Source organism: Colletotrichum graminicola (genome assembly GCF_000149035.1).
Source record: "Colletotrichum graminicola M1.001 genomic scaffold supercont1.6, whole genome shotgun sequence".
NCBI classification, from domain to species: Eukaryota; Fungi; Ascomycota; class Sordariomycetes; order Glomerellales; family Glomerellaceae; genus Colletotrichum; species Colletotrichum graminicola.
In genome coordinates, this window is record NW_007361010.1 from 170094 (window position 1) to 188687 (window position 18594).

The 18594-nt window shown below is 52.6% G+C and overlaps 7 protein-coding genes across 7 annotated transcripts; 4 read left to right on the forward strand and 3 right to left on the reverse strand.

The window, feature by feature from the left end:
- Nucleotides 1-1300: 1300 nt before the first annotated feature.
- Nucleotides 1301-3022, reverse strand: GLRG_02091 (cytochrome P450; the record flags this gene model as incomplete). The annotated part of the gene is made up of 5 exons (XM_008092749.1): nucleotides 1301-1460; nucleotides 1521-1687; nucleotides 1752-2066; nucleotides 2126-2914; nucleotides 2969-3022. The coding sequence occupies 5 exons, from the start codon at nucleotides 3020-3022 to the stop codon at nucleotides 1301-1303; spliced, it is 1485 nt and encodes a 494-aa protein (XP_008090940.1).
- Nucleotides 3023-4622: 1600 nt separating this feature from the next.
- On the forward strand, nucleotides 4623-5956 carry GLRG_02092 (major facilitator superfamily transporter; the record flags this gene model as incomplete). Its single annotated transcript, XM_008092750.1, has 3 exons — nucleotides 4623-4849; nucleotides 4931-5833; nucleotides 5932-5956. 3 exons carry the CDS (start codon nucleotides 4623-4625, stop codon nucleotides 5954-5956), a joined length of 1155 nt encoding a protein of 384 aa, XP_008090941.1.
- A 1982-nt stretch (nucleotides 5957-7938) lies between these two features.
- On the reverse strand, nucleotides 7939-8291 carry GLRG_02093 (uncharacterized protein; the record flags this gene model as incomplete). The annotated part of the gene is made up of 3 exons (XM_008092751.1): nucleotides 7939-7996; nucleotides 8051-8080; nucleotides 8155-8291. 3 exons carry the CDS (start codon nucleotides 8289-8291, stop codon nucleotides 7939-7941), a joined length of 225 nt encoding a protein of 74 aa, XP_008090942.1.
- A 325-nt stretch (nucleotides 8292-8616) lies between these two features.
- Nucleotides 8617-9813, forward strand: GLRG_02094 (phosphorylase superfamily protein; the record flags this gene model as incomplete). Its single annotated transcript, XM_008092752.1, has 1 exon — nucleotides 8617-9813. One exon carries the CDS (start codon nucleotides 8617-8619, stop codon nucleotides 9811-9813), a length of 1197 nt encoding a protein of 398 aa, XP_008090943.1.
- Nucleotides 9814-10921: 1108 nt separating this feature from the next.
- Nucleotides 10922-13298, forward strand: GLRG_02095 (uncharacterized protein; the record flags this gene model as incomplete). The annotated part of the gene is made up of 5 exons (XM_008092753.1): nucleotides 10922-11021; nucleotides 11085-11238; nucleotides 11298-11592; nucleotides 11648-12076; nucleotides 12135-13298. 5 exons carry the CDS (start codon nucleotides 10922-10924, stop codon nucleotides 13296-13298), a joined length of 2142 nt encoding a protein of 713 aa, XP_008090944.1.
- A 351-nt stretch (nucleotides 13299-13649) lies between these two features.
- Nucleotides 13650-14705, forward strand: GLRG_02096 (xylose isomerase-like TIM barrel; the record flags this gene model as incomplete). Its single annotated transcript, XM_008092754.1, has 1 exon — nucleotides 13650-14705. One exon carries the CDS (start codon nucleotides 13650-13652, stop codon nucleotides 14703-14705), a length of 1056 nt encoding a protein of 351 aa, XP_008090945.1.
- Nucleotides 14706-14834: 129 nt separating this feature from the next.
- Nucleotides 14835-15515, reverse strand: GLRG_02097 (uncharacterized protein; the record flags this gene model as incomplete). Its single annotated transcript, XM_008092755.1, has 2 exons — nucleotides 14835-14900; nucleotides 15009-15515. 2 exons carry the CDS (start codon nucleotides 15513-15515, stop codon nucleotides 14835-14837), a joined length of 573 nt encoding a protein of 190 aa, XP_008090946.1.
- Between the last annotated feature and the right edge of the window lie 3079 nt (nucleotides 15516-18594).

Here is an 18594-nt window from a genome sequence, read left to right on the forward strand (position 1 = left end):
CTGAGTTGGAACCGAGCACCTTCCCGACGATGCTGGTCTTGATAGCTTCGACAACGCTTTGGGCGAACGACGGCCCCGTTTCCTGCCTCCGACGTTCCCTCTCTGCCTCTTTCTCGGCCTTCTTGGCAGCTTTGATATCCGCCGGCCCAGGCTCAAACGCCGGACGGGGGCCGCGATGTGGAGGCCAGCCACCAGATGCCTCGCTCCCTGCGGTGAATGGAATGCCTGAAATTTTTCAGTGTGGTTTCTCACTGTTGTGAGTGGCTGTCCTAGGTACTGGTTGGTTCACTTCGGGTTGTTGCAACAAAAAGCGCTTAGGGTCCGGGTCAAAGGTTTTCAAGTTCTTAGCTTAGGCATCTTGTCTTTTGGGGAATGAGGCTGGATGAACGCATTAAGAAAGAAAAAGTTTCAAGACCTGGCAACATCGCCTATCCCATTGAGTGTCAAATGACCTCAGATAACCCAAAAATGGGTCTCTGTAAACAATTACTGACAGCTATTGGACAGTCAGCCTGGATTGCTGTAGTCTTATTGGTCTGAGGTTATGTGAGGTCACTTGGCACTCATGGGATATATTTCTCGTATGCGTATTTGGTCAGAGGCATCTTTAGGCAGAAAGATCAACAACATCTCAGCGCCGTAGTCGCACCGCCATGCTTACGCCAAGATATCAGCAGCAATTCCAGCGATTGGTGAAATCTACGTCATATTTTGCCCGCCTCATGTTTCTTCATCCACCAACGTGCTTTAACTTGAATACAAGCCAGCTGCGCATCAATTATGGTAGCGAGGCAGACCTATGATGTATATCCCGAAGTCAAGTACTCAAGATGTCAGAGGAGTGTCTCTTTATTCATGGTCCTGTTGATAGATGCTTTTGAATCGCTTGGTTATATTATCGCCAATCCGCTGACTCTTGCTGCAGATGGCTCTGTCTCATGCACCTCACCTAGCCGTCTACCCAGCCATACCCAACGGCCAGGAATAGAACGTGTATTTGTGAGAGGTAAAGATCTGTATTCTGGGTACTAAACCCCCGAAAAATTCCATCGGAGTTGTCTGAATATGCCTTTAGATATACTTGTAATTGTGCCGAGTAGCCACAGATGGCAGGCCCACTTCCTCCAGCCATCACAGTAGCGACTTACCTTCAGCCCGGCACTTGATGACTTGATTATTTTTTGTGTATTATTAACCCGAAATGTTGGAGATTCTCACTTATGAATCAGATACCATGTGATGCCATCTTTCTCGGCCAGTGGTTTCCTGAATCATCCAGAACATACCTAGGTAGAGAAGCTCACTCTTCCTTTCTAGGCGTCAGGTACACGTTTAAAGGGCCTTTCTTCCAAAGCCCAAACAGCTCTTGTTCGGTCCAGTTTCTGCTATCTTCTGCGATTTCCATGTCAAAGTTCCAGATGACTCTGGCTAGGATCACTCTCATCTCCGACATCGCAAGGCTATTTTCATTCCAGGTCAGAAGGAGACATGCCACGGGTAGGAGAGACTTCTGCACTTACTTGCGTCCGATGCAGTTACGGGGGCCAACTGAGAAGGGCTGCAGGGCGCTCTTGTAGTCGTCCGTGAACCGTGCATCTCCGAGCCATCGCTCTGGGATGAAGGACTCTGGCTGCGCAAAGTGCTTCTCGTTGTGGTACATGGGCCACTGTGATACCAATACTCTGGTCTGTTGTCGATGGTTAGTCTCAGGCTACTGATGCACATGAAGGTACCGAATGCGGTCTACTTACACCTCCCGGTACGAATCTGCCGCATATGTAGTCCCCTCCCGGCTTAACAATACGAGTAAGACCTATAGGGACAACAGGGTAGAGCCGCATGCTCTCGTCAAGGACTGCGAGCATATAACGGAGTTTCTGTACGCTGAGGACGTCAATTTCCTTCTCTGAGCTAAATGATGTCCGGACTTCTTCGACCAGTTTCGCCATGGCATCCGGGTGTGTTGTCAAGAAGAACGTGACACCTGATAGTACAGATGCTGTGGTCTCTGAACCAGCAATGATGAGGGTATTCGCAGTTTCTTCAACCTCTAATTCAGACATGGCCTGAAAGCACAACGGGTTAGCGCAGAGCCGCTTGAATGATTGTTGCAAAGGGGATTCACCAAACTGCCCTCCTTCATCATCATGGACTGGACAAAATCTGGCCTTGACTCGCCGAGAGCCATGCGCCTCTGAATCTTCTCATGACTCGTTTGATCGTGAAACTCCAGTCCTTCCTTCAGCCTTTTTGGAATGAGCCTCCTCGCAAATGATTGCGTGATCCAGTAGCGGCCAAACTGGTTTCTGTAGACAGTCGCGTGGATAGCATTGAAAATCGATGCAACCCAGGGGTGATAGTCAGACCTTTCAAGGCAGCCAAACGGCTCTCCAAGGGCCAGGTCTCCGATTATATCAAACGTCGTGTAGTTGTACCAGGCCACCATGTTTAAGGGCTTGCTTCCATTCTCACAATGCTCGTGGAGGCGCTGGACCAACATGTCGATCTGCTTTTGGATCAGGGGCTGCTGCTCCACCATGCTCTGGGCAGAGAATCCGTGCGATAGGACCCGACGTATACGAGCATGATCCTCTCTTCCGGAGTTGATGATGCTGCGCGGCCTGTTCCTCGTGTTGATGGGGTCTTTGCCGTTCTCTACCCCTCCACCGCCTTTGCTGTGGCCCATCAGGTCCTTGAACGCGCGCGGGTCGGCACAGTCAATGGTATTCGGGCCGAGCCGAACGAAAGGGCCGTGCTGTTTATGCAGTTCTGCGAGCCTTTTGTGCGACTTGCCGCTGATGATCATTCTCGAGAATGGAATATGTGTGGCGGCGAAGAGCTTCGGCCCTGGATAATCACGGAGGGGGTGAAAGTACACATTGTAGACAACATTCCAAAGTAGTCGAATAATTACCTGTTGAGTTTGTCAGCCTGTATTCTGCCATGACGCTTTTCTTTTGGAGTCTACCAGAGCAAGCAGGAAGGTAGGCAAAGCCACTGCCAGCTGCACGCTGCTGAGCATTGAAATATCGTATGGAATGATCATGATGAAGGTGGTATTTTCAATCCCAACACCGATTTTTGGGCTCTCTTTAGGCGGTGTTGGAGCTTTGGTATCATTGTCGTATCTTAGCAGGGGACCAATCCTTTATACTTTAGAGTTAATGCACACGCACAAGCTGGTTCCTGCCGGAAGCACTTCCGCTGAAGATTCAAACGAGTCGCCTGTCGAAAACGCTTACAGATTCAAGGGGCCACACAGCCAATAAAGGTTGGGAAAGCTCCCGTTCGATTGTATCTGGTGACGCCGATCTCAGCGACCACAAGCGGGGGGAGCCGTGTTTGCTGGGGGCTTGAGCGTATCGCAGCATTTCGGACGATGAATCGTGTTGTTTCATGCCACCACAACAAACCGGATCGGCCATGATTACGACGGATTTCGGGTTGTTGTAATACTCCGGGTGGTATTTTAATGATTGGCTCCTTGACACGGCTTGATTCGTGCCAAGCAAGTGGTTAAGATGCCGGATCGATAAATGCAAATGCTGGGATTTGAGCATCTCGGTGAATCTTTTGAGTTGAGTTGATGGCGCTGAGTTGATTAGATGTCATCTTTTTGCGTCGAACTTGGTCAGTAAGGGCGGCCGGATCTGCGGCGCATTTGAGCGGGAGCGGCTCCGACGTGGGGCGGAAATGTAACGGAGTTTTGGTAAATGTTCCGGTGTTGGCCGGGTTTCAAGGTTGCTGATGTTGGACAACGTTTCGGCTAATAATGCATACCTAGTTAGCTAATTGTGATGACCTCATCATTTCCAGATACGTCAGAAAGCCTCACGAGTTATGCTGCCCTAGGGTCTACACTGTCCAGCCCACCGGCTATTCTTGATGTCTGGCAATAAACCCGCCGTTGAGATGCCCGTTGGATACGGCGCACTGATTAATATATTGTCCAAGAGGTTCTGCTGCAATGACCAACGAATGGCATTCTATTGGCAAGGCTGAGAAGACAAGCACTCCACATGGTCGCATTTCCACGTCGCCCTATGTCACGGGGATAAAGAAGTGACTCACTACATGCCCAAGTAGTCCAGACATGCGGGAACGCATTGGCACCTCCACTAAACCTGTTCTCTATGCTTCTTGGACTCATGTTGCCATCCGCCACAGCTGTCCCGGCCTGGGAGTGCTTGACTTGATCAAGAGGATCAGGAACCACGAGGGAAGTGTCTCTAACTTCAGAAAGTTCCTTCGCGGGAATCTGCTTTACCACGTTATGTTGCATCGAAAGAGTACCGGGATATGAGGATGTATCCAATTACGAATCGGTTGTGTTGAGCTGGAATGAAAGCATGGATTCCTGTTCGTGCCTCATCTAGGGCTCAACTACCATTTTTATACCGAGGTACCCACGGATAGTGGCAGTTCTACGATCGAGAGGCGGGCAGAGAGACTGTGTCGACTGCAAGGCCAGCCACTAGTAATGTCGGTTTCAACTAAATCAGTAAATCCATATACGTGAGTAGGTGTCATGAAGCCGGAATAGCTCAACACCATTGACATCATTAAGCTGCTGATATCTTTAGTCAACTCAGGATCCTGAATCAACCACCCCAATACCGGATATGAGTGCGTTCAACTCAAACCCGCTGCCGCAGCAGCAGCAAGATGCCGGTGTTACGGCCACAGATGTTGAAAAGCAAGTGGAAAGCGACACCACATCATCCGGAGATGACAGCCAGCAGCCACAAATAGCATGGGACGACCCTCGCGAGATGCGAAATCCCAGGAACTGGAGCACCGCTATGCGGATCCTTCACACCGCAATCCCTTGTTTTCTTGCTTTTGAAATGTATTTGTCCCTTCTATTACCCTTCTCTCGATACCGCTCGGCCTAGCGTGGTCAATTTCCGTTAACATTACTCACGTGCAGCACCTTCGCGACGTCGATAACCGTGCCAGCGTCGACGCATATCATGCAGGAATTCTCAGTCTCTCGCACTCGCTCCATCCTCCCCTTGACCCTCTACACTCTCGGGCTCGGCTTCGGGCCCCTTTTCATGGCCCCTTTCTCCGAGGTCTTTGGCCGCAAGCCCCTCTACGCCGTCTCCTGCACGTTTCTCCTCGCGTTCCTCGGCGGCTCCTCCGCCGCGACAACGTTCTCCGCGCTCCTCGCGTGTCGTTTCCTGGCGGGGACGCTAGGCTCGGCGGGGATAGCCGTTGGCGCTGGCACGATCGCCGACGTGTGGGAGCTCGGAAAGGGCGCGGCCGCATCGTTGCTGTTCATTCTCGGCCCGTTTCTGGGACCCACACTCGGTCCGTTGGCCGGGGCGTATGTCTTGGAAGATAGGGACGGCGACTGGCGGTGGACGCAGTATGTCCTCCTCATGGTCGGTGCCCCGATTTGGGTGGGGATACTGTTGATGAGGGAGACGTCAAAGTCTTGGATCTTGCGGAAGGAGAACGGGGAACCGACGGTGACCCTCAGCCGCCTCGGGGGTCTCGCCAAGACAGCTGTCATGAGACCGACTGAAATGCTCTTTACGGAGATCATTGTCTCGTCTCTGGCCCTCTATACAGCCTACGCGTACGCGATGATCTTCAGCTACTTCGCCAGCTCCTCTTACGTTCTTCAGCGTTACTACGGATTCAACCTCCGCCAAGTAGGGTTGAGTTTCATCAGCGTCGTTATTGGGTACATATTAGCTGCCTTCGTATATAGGTTCCTCGATGCTAGATGTCGGATGCCTGCCGTGCGGGCTGGCACAGCTACACCAGAGCAGCGGCTGTATGTTGCTCTTGTGGGAAGCGTTTTAATCCCTGTTGGGTTGTTCTGGTACGTTGGTAGCTTTATGCTTTTAAGTCCAGGTCAGAAGTTTATTTGCTAATTGTGATAACAAAAGCGGATCCGTAATTACCACTACTCAATTACAGCTTATATCACAACACACACCCCTAGGTTTTTAACGCTACTTTGTTAGAAGGCTAGTAATATAGAACACACGCTTAATAACCTTCTAATCAGGTACATCTTGCTAAAGTATAGGTAGTAGCTTTAACTGCCTTAAACAGTGCTTGAACCTAGGCCCTTAGGATTGTGGGGGTCTTTAATATAGCACATGCGCATGCCGTTAAGGCACACAGAGGTCTAGGGTAGAGCGGGCTTATAACTGTGATGACAAAAGCAGATCTGTAATTGCTACTGAGCAATTACGGCTTATATTACGACACTAATTGTTGGAGTAGGTACGCCTGGGAGGCACGGGAAGGCGGTAACTGGGCTGCTCTTGTCGCGGCTGGTATTCCATTCGGGCCTGGCGCCTTTTGTCTTTTTGTAAGCCGATATCTTATGTCAACCCTGAACGAATGAAATTCTAACGGGACGGATTAGTTGTCAGTCATCACTTACATGATGGACTTTTACGGGCCCAAAGCTGCAGCGTCTGGCTCGTCACTCCACGGCCCTTGCTCGATCATGGTACTAATTGAAACATCTAGCTCTCGCCGCCAATGGTATCCTTCACTACACACTGGGCGCTGTGTTCCCACTCTTCACCATACAAATGTATGAGAAGCTCGGCATTCGCTGGGCCGGTAGTGTCTTTGCTTTTCTCTCGTTGCCTCTGCTGCCCATCCCATGGCTTTTGTTCAACCACGGCATCAAACTGATACAGCGAAGCAGATTCGTTTCCACAGTTTTGAAATAGCTCATATATTCCTATAGGGCCTTTGGTGGACCTGCCCAGAGACTGCTTTATGAATATAAAGTATCTGAGTGTTTGCCCGCACGGCGAATTATGAGTGCAAATCTTTCCAAAAGGTCAGGGTTTAATACGAAGCAGGCGATATAAACCTGACTAAAACTTGGTCAGTTCCACAGGTACTTATGCATTGCCACAAGAGAAGATTGTATTCCGCAGTAGTCGGGACTCGTTTAACTGAGAAATCAGTGCTAGAGGATGACAACATTATCTGTTGACATCCCAAGAATATCTAGCTATCCTAGCGTTTTCGTCAATCAATCTATAACTCTCCGCCATAATTCCACCTCGCCGCCTTGCTTTTGCTATGTGGGGTAGATATTTCGTAAACATGTCCCAGTTTTCTGGCTCTGCGGAGAATAGCTTCCTCAGAATTCGCTTTGCGGCTTTATGATAGCGTATTGAATCTTCCACGTCCCACACACTGTGACTGTACAGTGTAGCCTCCTGCACAAGCTGGTGCATATCAAATATTGGTTCGCCATCAGGACTTACTGCCATGTACAAAATGAAAAATCTCGGGACCGAGTGACTGCCTCTTCAGCGACGTCGTCTTTGCCGTCAGCGGTGTCATCGTCTCCGAATGACTGCACCTGGCTGTTAACGGGTGCGATACCCGCTCTTGATGACAGGCTTGCTGCTGCTTTTGCTGTGGCCTTGATGATCGCAATGGGGATATTCTGGTTGTTAATGTACGCCAGTATATGCAGAACCTTGACTGACGTTTCGTTTTCCTCCTTGAGGTGCTCGATGGTGATACTCCAGGTCTCTAATATGCTTTTGCTGATTCCCTTGCGCCGATGGCTATCAAAATTGGGTTTTCTGAGAAGGGCATATCGCTACTTGCCATCTTTGAGCCGGGACAGATATTTTTCAATTGACGTTGCTGTTCTTCTGATTTAAGCAGCCGCTTGGAACACCGGAAGCGGGATGTAGTGAAGCTCGGAAAGCAGCGCAACAGCATCTTCAATCTCTCCATCGCTTGAAGCGTTACCCCTGACCGTGGCGAATAGGTATCGTGCCTCTTCAGGGAGCATGCTGGCGACTTGAATGGCCCGCAGCGAGCCAACAAGACTACCGGCAATCCATTGATCTCGACTCGTCCATAGATAGAATCAACCCACGAGGGCCTTTGGGTATGTAGGAATACAAGCTTTTTGGTGTGGATTGCGTAGCCGATTTATTCCATGTAGACGTCGGATCGTCGGTAGGCAAACTCGAGGGCGACCTGCGTTTTCCTGGGTCTGTGAGCTCGGCCGTCCGCGAATGACTCGACGGGACACAACACTCACCCAGATCCGCTGAGTCCCCAAAGAGCAATGCTGTGGGCTTTGGAGGGGCAGCAACTCATCAAGCTGCGAGGAGATGCTCGGACGGATGACAGCGCTCTCGTTACGGGATAAGGGGCAATACCCGCACAGGCACGTCTTGGGCGCGGCCGGAGGCGTGGTGGAAGTGGACATTAGCCGTTTCGTCCGATAAGCGCATGCCAGCGACGACGCTTTGGCGCTGCAGCGGGCCGTTAAACGCCATCTGCGGATCCATCGGGCTTGAGTAAAGCTATTCGTCCAGTCGTTTGGGTGTGGTTTCGCCCAGGCTTGACAATAGACACGATGCATCCCAAGGAGTTTGGAACATGGCGCTTTCCCTTAGTCTTGAGCATGCAGCCAGCTCACGTGTTGTCAGTACAGGATCCGCCAATCAGCAGACGTCGCCCCCTCCGTCAGCGGAAATGCCTTGCCGCTATCTGTGATAGGGCATAGGGCAACACTGTCAACCCCCGTGCAGCCTCACGAGCTGAGAATACCTCTCGCTTCAATCCTTGGATTGCAGAGCGCAATTCAACGTGGACCGCATCATGGCTACCCGCCCAAGTCGTCATGATGAGTTCGAGATCGCGGTGGTTTGCGCGCGGCCATTGGAGTACGATGCTGCGGCGCTTGCTTTCGACGAGTTCTGGGACGACGACGGCGACATGTACGGGAGAGCAGCAGGCGATACGGATACCTACTGTACCGGCCGAATCGGACGGTACAACGTCGTCCTGGCGCTGCTCCCAAATATGGACAAAGCCAGTGAGGCAAGTGCCGCTGCCAGCCTGCGATCGAGCTTTACGGGACTTAGATTGGCCATTGTGATGGGGATCTGCGGCGGAGTGCCCAATCCCGGGACCGACGACGAGATCATCCTGGGCGACGTCATCATCAGCCGGACGGTCGTCCAGTACGACTACGGCCGGAAGTACCCGGACGGGTTCATCCGCAGAGACACCTTGGACGATAACCTCGGACGACCCAACCGAGACATTCGATCCCTCCTGTCGACGTTCGAGACGGACCGTGGGCGTGACGGTCTCCAGCGCGGCGCTGCGCAGGCCATGAACCAGATCCGAGAGAAGGCTGCGAAGAGGCGTCGCCGTGGGCGATACGTTCGCCCAAGTGCCTCGGAAGATAGGCTCTTCAAGCCGGACTACCAGCACGAGCATCGCAACCAATCTGATTGCGGATGCTTCGAGCAGGTGTGCGAGGCGGCCCGGGCCGCCTCGTGCGCCGAACTCGGCTGCGACACGGCAGAACTGGTACCGCGGGAGCGGCTCCAGGAGGCACACGAGGTGGGCCCCGGCGACGGATACGCCGATAACGAGTTCGAGATTTACATCGGCTGCGTCGGGTCAGGCGACACGGTGACGAAGACCGGCGAGGGCCGCGACAGGATCGCCGGCGAGCACGGCCTCATCGCGTTCGAGATGGAGGGCGCCGGGGTGTGGGACGAGGTGCCGTGCATCGTCGTCAAGGGCGTCTGCGACTACGCCGACAGCCACAAGAACAAGAAGTGGCAGACGTACGCGGCCGCGACGGCGGCGTCTGTCATGAAGGCCCTTCTGGCGCGCTACACCCAGACGGACAAGCCATCGGTGGGCAGCCACACGGGCGCGGACGCGGGCGTGGGCTTGAGAAGTTCAGGGCCTGTATTCAACGGGCCTATTACGGGAAAGAATGTGTTGGCAGGGCACCACACGAGCGGAGGGACGACCAACATAACCTTTGGCAGTTAGACTTGTTTCTCATTTGCTAGTTCTTGAATACTTTACTGAGCTGGTTGACGAATGTCTCGCATGCGAACATTCCTGAAATAATAGATGTTGCATTGACTATTCTTCTTTCGTTTTTTTTTGACCATAAGGATAATGGGGGCGGCGGACTGCCTTTCATCTTGTATAACTTTGAGTTTGAATTAACAACCCATATCAATGTCGAATCGTCGCTTTTGATAAATGAGACCCCGGAAGATCGGCCATCGCAATCAAAGCTCCAAATTGCCCATCATTTGCGGGGATTTGGCATAATGTCATCACTGGCAGAGACACTAAAACAAGGGGCGGGTGGGGGATGATGGTGAGCATTTGCATATGCATTGGTAACGCCGCTGCTCAATAATAGACAGTATTAGTCTATGTTGTCGCAAATCCTCTCTCGAATTGACATGCCTATCAAGAGAAAGCCTACGTGTAGCTGCCTGGGACCAGAACATAACTCGACAAACGGGGCGTTTCCGACTAACCAAGCCATATCGACCACTAACCAATCCAACCCAGGTTTTCCCTAATCAATATTCAATGTCCCCCAACAACTACTACCGGTAGTGGTGTACGGGTACATCGCAGGAGTCTTGGACCCTGGATCAGCGGCTCTGCGGCAGCGTTAACTCTCGGCGGGCGGGGCCGCTGACGCGTTCAGCTGCCGGTTCCCCGAGCACAGCTGACTGGGCTAAGAGAAGCTCGAGCCGGAAAGAGGTCATCGCGGGACGCGCTGTGTGCCGACGTTTCCAGGGGAGGCGAGGCGAGGGCCACATTACGCTTTCTTTTCTTTCTTTTTTCCTTTTCCTCATCCGTCGACGTGCCCATAGCAGGGCTGAAGTTCCAAGATTCCCACTACCTATCTGCCGCCTTTCCACCTCCCTTTCTCGCCGGCAACCTGTTCTTCCTGCTGCGACCCCCCGGCACTGAGATGTTGATCCACCACCCTCAAACCCACCACCCATAGCCCCCCAAACCCATCGGCTGTGCCCAAGTTCTGTTCCTCTTGTCTATCCGTACCTATTAAATAATCACCCATCACCCCCCCTCGCCTAGTCGCGAGTGGTGTTTTGGGAGGATGGGCATAATGGAGAAACTTGGGGTGTCAAACCCCTTAGCCAAACCTCCCCACACACCGCATTCCTACAACGACACATATGTCGTTGCCTACGATTTCAGTGAAGTCGGTATGCTGTCGCTGCACCATTCCAGTGTGCTGCAAAAGTTGGCTGACCCCCCCCCCCGTCCAGACTGCGAGACAGCTGTCAAGGAACTCACTACCTTGCTAAGTGACCTCCAATCTACCGGCCTTCAGACCGAGGTGAGGGCCGGCTATGACCAGACCCTGCTCGTCTTTGCCAAAGCCCCGCGACAGCTGCTCGGGAACACAGTCTACAAGGCAAGGTCAGTCGTCGTCCTCTCAAGTCTCCCTCCTCTGGGCCAGCGTAGCTAACTTCCATCAGGGTCAAAGACTGGCTCTATGGCATCATCCCGGAGCATCCCGGCGGGACCAAGGACACAGTTATTGATGGCGCCTTCGAGGCCGAGGATCTCCTCTCCGTCTACCATCTCGTCAACTGGTCAAAGTCTTTGGGTGGTGCTGGGATCACGCCGGGGTCGGGGCAATGGAAGAACGTCAAGTCCATCTTTCCCCTGCACAATGAGGGGACGAACCAGTCTCTGATGAAGCATCTAAGCAAGCGCCTGTTCTTGACATTGGACGACATCGATGACATCCGCGACCTCTGGGGCGCCAAGGTGAGTACCTCTACTCTTTCTCTCTTTCCAACCTGCCCTCTAAACCGACATCCAGGTCGCCTTCTACTTTGCCTTTATCCAAACATATCTCCTGTTCCTCACCTTCCCGGCCATCACCGGCGTCTTTGCCTGGATGTACCTCCCCAAGTACTCCCTGACCTACGGAATCGCAACCTGTGTCTGGTGCACCATCTTCCTGGAATACTGGAAGATCCAGGAGGTCGATCTCAGCATCCGCTGGAATGTCCAGGGCATCGGCAAGGTCAAGGTCAACCGGCCGCAGTTCAGGTACGAAAAGGTCATCAAGGATGTCACCGGTCGCGAGATACACTACTTCCCCAAGTGGAAGCAGATTTCCCGTCAAATGCTGCAGATTCCCTTTGTTATGGTTTCCGCCGCTTTGCTCGGCGCCATCATAGTGCTCGTCTTTGCCATCGAGGTCCTCATCTCTGAAGGCTACGACGGACCATTCAAGAACCTGATGGTGAGTCCGGGTCTTGGCATCCTCCCGGATGTGAACCTTCTCTGACGCCCCTCCACAGGAATACGTGCCAACGTGCTTGCTCGCCATCGCGCTACCCTACCTCAGCAGCGCCCTCGAAGACATCGCCACGGTACTCACAAACTTCGAAAACCATCGCACCGCCGACAACCACGAGATGTCTCTGACGCAAAAGATCTTCGTCCTCAGCATCATCACCAACTACCTTCCCATCCTAATCACCGCCTTTGTCTACGTGCCTTTTGGCGACACCTTCGTCCCCTGGCTCGAGAGCCTGACCAAGACCTTCCTGGGCGCTATCGGTCAAAAGTACATGGACGATGACCTGACCTTCCACGTGGACACGGACCGCCTCCGCGACGAGGTCATCGCCCTCGTCGTCACCGGCCAGATTACGGGCTTCTTCGACGAAAACATCATGCCCGTCCTCAAGCACAAGGCGCAGGGCATGTATCGCGAGTGGCGGCGCTCCCACTCCAAGGACACCATGCTCATGTCCATCGTCGCGGACGACCCCGAGGAGGCCCGGTTCCTGCGCAGCGCGCGCAACCAGGCGACGCTGGAACGTTACAACGTGCAGGACGACATCGCCGAGATCGTGCTGCAGTTCGGCTACCTCGCGCTCTTCTCGCCCGTCTGGCCGCTGATCCCCATCGGGTTCCTCATCAACAACGTCGTCGAGCTGCGCACGGATTTCCTCAAGATCTGCATGGAGCACCAGCGGCCTGCGCCCGTGCGGACCGACGGCATCGGCCCGTGGATCAACTCGCTTGACTTCCTCACCTGGGCCGGCAGCCTCACGACTGGCGCCATTGTGCACCTCTTCGGCGCCAACAGCATTGGCAACGGCGCGTGGTGGGCGCTGCCCCTTACCATCTTCGTCAGCGAGCACATCTTCCTCGCGCTCCGGTCCGTGGTGCGCTTCGTGCTACAGCGCATCGGGTCGGAGCAGATCCGCAAGCAGAGGCAGAAGCGGTACGCCATGCGGGCGAAACACCTGCAGGAGATCGAGGCGAACAAGCGACAGGGGTTGCTTCTCTCCGTCGCCGAGCGGGAGAGACGCAAATCGATCAGGGCCATGGGCCAAGACTCGTTCTGGACGACGCAGCTCGACGAGGGCGCGAGCGCAGCCGTTGGAATCGGTCTGATTCAGTCCGTCAAGAAGGCCGAGATCGTCAAGAACGGCCAGCCGAAGATTGACTGAGTGTGCCTGACCATTCATTTCTCTTGTAGCTTCTGCAATAGCACAAAGAACATAAAAGATGCAAAGACTTTCAAGTAGAATCACTTTACAGAAATAGATCATTTGGCTTTATTTTCTTCCACTCCCACATCTTAGCCTTTGCTATTGTGGGGGTTTGGTCGTTGGTGTAGAGTGACATGGTTTTGACATCACATCTCTGACATCATCGAACGGCGAAGCCCATCCCATCCAAATGATGAGATTCCATATCAATGCCAGAAACTCGACTTTTTTTTTTTTTTCCACAACAGAATTACAGAAATTGCACTCATAAATTCAATTCCAAGGAAAGAAAGCACTGGGCTCGTCAAAATGTCGACTCTATCCACGTCCCCATTCAACAACCCAGTCTCCTTCGCTTCCTGCTCCATCGGCCTCCCCCGCCACACCCTTGAGCAGAAGCTCGACGCCATCTCCGCTGCCGGCTTCGATGGCATAGAGCTCTCCTTCCCGGACCTTCAGTCATTTGCCAGCCGGCACCTCGACAAGGGGGAAATCGCCGATGACGACTATGCCTCCCTCTGCGAGGCCGGAAAACTCGTCCGCGAGCTTTGTGAACGGAATAAGCTGCAGATCATGGTCCTGCAGCCCTTTGCCAACTTCGAAGGCTGGCCAAAGGGCAGCAGGGAGCGCGAGGACGCTTTCGAGCGCGCCAGGGGGTGGATGGAGATCATGAGCGCCGTCGGGACGGACATGCTGCAGGTCGGGTCCTCGGATGCGCCCGGCATCACGTCGTCCATCGGGGAGCGTGTCGCAGACCTCGCCGAGCTGGCGGACCTCCTCGCCACCCGGGGCTTCCGCGTCGCCTATGAGAACTGGTGCTGGGCCACGCACGCGCCCACGTGGAAGGACGTGTGGAAGATGGTCCAGCTCGCGAACCGCCCGAACCTAGGACTGTGCCTGGACACCTTCCAGACCGCAGGCGGCGAGTGGGGGGACCCGACGACTGCGTCGGGGCGGATCGAGACGGGCGGGCTCGGGGAGAGGGAGCTGAAGATGAGCTACGAGATATCGTTGCAGGAGCTGGCGAAGACGGTGCCGCCGGAGAAGGTGTACTTCTTGCAAATCAGCGACGCGTACAAGACCGAGCCGCCGTTGGAGAACGAGCCCGATGAGAGCGGGCTGCGGCCGAGGGGGCGTTGGAGCCACGATTACAGGCCGCTGCCATATGACGGTGGGTATCTGCCCATCTTGCAGTTCTTGGAGGCGGTCATGAGTACCGGGTTCCGGGGCTGGTTGTCAGTCGAAGTGTTCGACGGCAAGTTCGAGGAGAAGTACGGCGATGATCTGGAGTCGTATGCGAAGAAGGGGAGGGAGGGAGTCGTGAGGATGTTGGGCGAGATGATTGTCGATAGAAGTGGGTTCTAGTTCAAAGAGCGTGGGTAATCTATGCCATGTATCCGTACAAACGACACCATTAATTATGGGCAATAATTAATGCATTAATATATCCCACGTGACAATTTACTTATACGAATGCGTTCGAGCCACATTTCATCAAGTACGGCTTTGATGATCAAAAACTGGATCGCTCTTCGTTTCCTTCGTAAACGACAAAGGCGTCTGGTTTTCGGGCCAAGGCAGTACAGTCAACCCCTCCCAGATCCCTAACCACCGTCTCGCTTTCGTCTCATACGCTTCTCTCACCCCGATCGTTGGGTTTGGTCTTACCACCATCCTGTAATACTCCGAGAGCCCAATCGGCGCATACACCTTCCACCGGCCATCCTCCTCGAGCCTCACCCCGATCATCGCGCTCGTCGAGATCCACGTGTCGATGCCTGCCTCGACCGACTTGTGCTGGGGGCACGGCACGCCGAACTTGGTGGGGTACCACAGGTGCACCCGCGCCTGGTTCCGGATCTCCACCTCGACAGGGATCCCCGCAAAGACCTCGCGGCCGCGGCGGATCACGGCGTCCTCGGCCTTGTAAGAGAGATCCGAGTCGTCGAAGTAGACGAGGTCGTAGTCGGAGATGCCGGTGTCGGGGGCCAGGCCGGCGACCGAGTTCCAGATCGTCTGGGAGACGGCGCCGCCGGCTAGGTACCAGTTGGGGAGCTCGAGGGTCCGCGCGAGGGTCCGCGCGAGGGTGAGGACTTTGACAAGCGTTTCATTTGTGGAAAGGGTTTTACGGAGGTGGGTGAGTTGCTCGTCTAATGGGAGCTGAGAGGTATCCATACTGTAGCGCCTGATTGCGTACTGAACGAGATTGTGCCAAAGGCGACATGTGACTTGGGTTCCGATGATTGATCAGACAAGCTGATTATGTCCCCTCCTCAACAACCCCAATTCGGGTTAGGGTTAGCGTGAACTTGGTTCGAGTATCCGTACGGAATATGGTTTTATCCGGCTATCAGAGTAGACCCACTGTCAGGTTAACTAGGGGAGCTTATGTGTACTCCGTATATCCGTACTCGGTTACGAATGTTAAGTTTCGGTTGAGGATCGCTATCTGCAAGGGGCCTTCGTTAATTACAGCTTATATAATAGAAACGTGCTGTCTGGGTTCTTTTGGGGCGTAAACTCCAATATTCTCGAACGGAGTCTGAAACATCTTTCCTCAATTATCACCCGATTTGGATTTTCTTTCTGGGTGCTACAGGGCTCTGTTCTTCGAATTGCCATCCTTCCCGTCATTCGATGAGCAGCATGTCTCTACGTTTATAACTCTCTGTGTGACGATTGTTCCGGTCGTCGGAGTGGCCACTCCGGATCTGACTGGAAGCACGAAGTCGTAAACCGTTGTCTCGATCGTATTTCTACTCTTCATGTTTGCTTCTTTCTACAAGCAGTGCTGGTATGTACACGATGGGCCCTTGATCTGGACGTGCAAGCCTTGTTAGTGAAAATGGGAGAACGGCCATTTTGGATCTACACTGCCAAAGCTTTGACCACGGGTATCAGAGTGCAGGCCATCGGGATGTGCTCTGTGGAGGCCTCAACCCGGCCGGCAAGGGCAGTCAAGTGGTTGGTCTAGGAGTGGTTAGGGAGCCCCATTATCGGAAGGTTCCGCAGATCAAGGATGCTGTCTCGAAAACGGCGCTGTTAATTGCGGACACTTTGTGTGTCATATATCACTTCGTGAGAGCATAGTCAGGTTCAAGTTGCACAAGTATATGAGCGCGCCTAATGATAGCTACCGGGGGCAGATGAGCTCCAGTTTAATTATTCAGTTCCCTAGTGCCTTCTGCCAAGTGCATAACCATCATCCAACCCACCGTTCGTATTCAAGACTCACTGTTCATATTCAAGACTGCGTTTTTATCAAAAGTTGTTTACTTATTCACAAGGTCTCAAGGGCTATCACAGTGTACTCAGACCGAGCACCAAAAAGACGCCAAAGTGGATAGACGGGTCCATACTTGATACCCATAACGGTCTAGCAAGCGAATGGGCCATTGCTTATTCATTGTGCATGACGGCTTAGCTGAGGCTCTCGCCAGTAAGGCCACTCTATAGCGGATCAAGACGGCTTGTGAGAAGTTGCTTCGTCAAATCCAGGTTGTCATATGTAGTACGTAAATAAGGCATTAATTGCTACTTATAATTAATAATATTGTTTTTATAACAGTTATAAGCCTAGTTTGCTCTAGTACTATAATAGTATAGCCCTAAAGTTTAGCGTCTAAGTGTTATAGACCCTATAGGTTTAAATCCTATACAAGCTATAGATAAGGAGCGTTTTAACTCTAGTAGATATAAAAAGTGTCTTAAAAAGTAAGCCTAGGGGGGTAGCTATAATAGCTTCCCTGTTAACCTAGTAATTATGTAGGCAGTTAGATTATAAAGATAGATCTTTGCGATCTAGGGGGTGTGTTGTATGTAGTACGTACATAAGGCGTTAATTGCTGCTTGCGATTAATGGCGTTGTTTTTACGACACAGGTATAGTCAGTAGGTTGACCATTTGGCATGCTAGAGGTATTAGAGAGATACTGTAGCTCCTGGGAATGTAATAGCCCCTGGCCCTGCGACTGCCTAGTTCACGCTACAGGACATACAAGGTGGCAAGGGCAAGCAAAATACCCCTATAATGTTGCGCACCAAAGCCAACATAATCAGAATAGCAGTACATCTTCTATGCCTTTCTATTGCCACTCAGCCTAGTTCTATATCTTTTACCTAGGTATAAAAGGTCTACTAGTCTCTTCCTTAACTATGCAATATTTAGGGCTTGTCAATACCGTTATTGAGCGGTAAGGGTAATAATAGTAATACAAGTAACAGCCATAGTAATAGTGATGGTAATAGAGGGGAAAGTTAGTGACAGCTGAGCATTAGATACCTGACAGGAGCATTTTACTTTGGCCAGATACCATAGTACATTATGTGCGAATACTAGATTGTAGCACTTTATGATGGCTTTCAGCATTTCCTATGACAGCACAGTTCGACCCTTGTAGGATGCCCTCCCAAGAACTTAGCAACCAATGTCGGGGCCACCCGTTTGAAGACACTGCCTTGCGGTCAACATGTGAAGATCCCGCACTTCCGGGAGGCACCCCTCGTCAGTGGACATGGGCTGAAACTTTTACGGTCTTGAAAGAAGCGGAAATGGTCTTTTGTAATGATAAAGAGACAGGGTTGTAGATGCCGAATCCGCAAGATCCTTTCTGGGCGTTGCTGATCATTTCCATGTCTAAGACCGGAATGCGAACCCGCGTGCCCGCCTCGCACGGCCACTGCGGACGCGCAGCAAGGATTTATCGCTTGCTATTTGCCCCTTAACTTCCAGAGGAGCCCCCATGGCCGATGATAGAATCTTCACCGGAGTTGATCTCCGAAAAAGGATTGGTCCAGACTTCGAGATCTTCCCTGACCTGTCAAAACCCCGCGGGAAAAAATGGTGGCTCCCGGCCGTATCCGGATATACCACAAGACGCAGCAGCCAATCCCGTTTCGGCAAATGACTCCGGCGACTTCAAGAAGAAAGCATAGGTTGAAGAACCCATTTTTTCTCGTCACGGTGATTAAGGCCCCTTTTCAAATGCATGGTTACGCACTGTCAATCGGGCTGGGGTTTCGGACCAGGGTCTGGAAAATGAGGCAAAACAGATTTATCTTCCCTTGGCCCAAGTACTCGGTGCCCTGTAAGTAAAAGTCTTGCTGCTCTACTACGTCGGCCGTTCGACGGCTATAAAGAATCATTGGACCTGGATCTAGCCTTCTTTAAGCCATTATAGCCCCGCGTTTCTTCCGAGTGGGATGGGAGGGTTTCTGCGTCTCAAGAACACCCGTCTCCGGATACACAACCATCG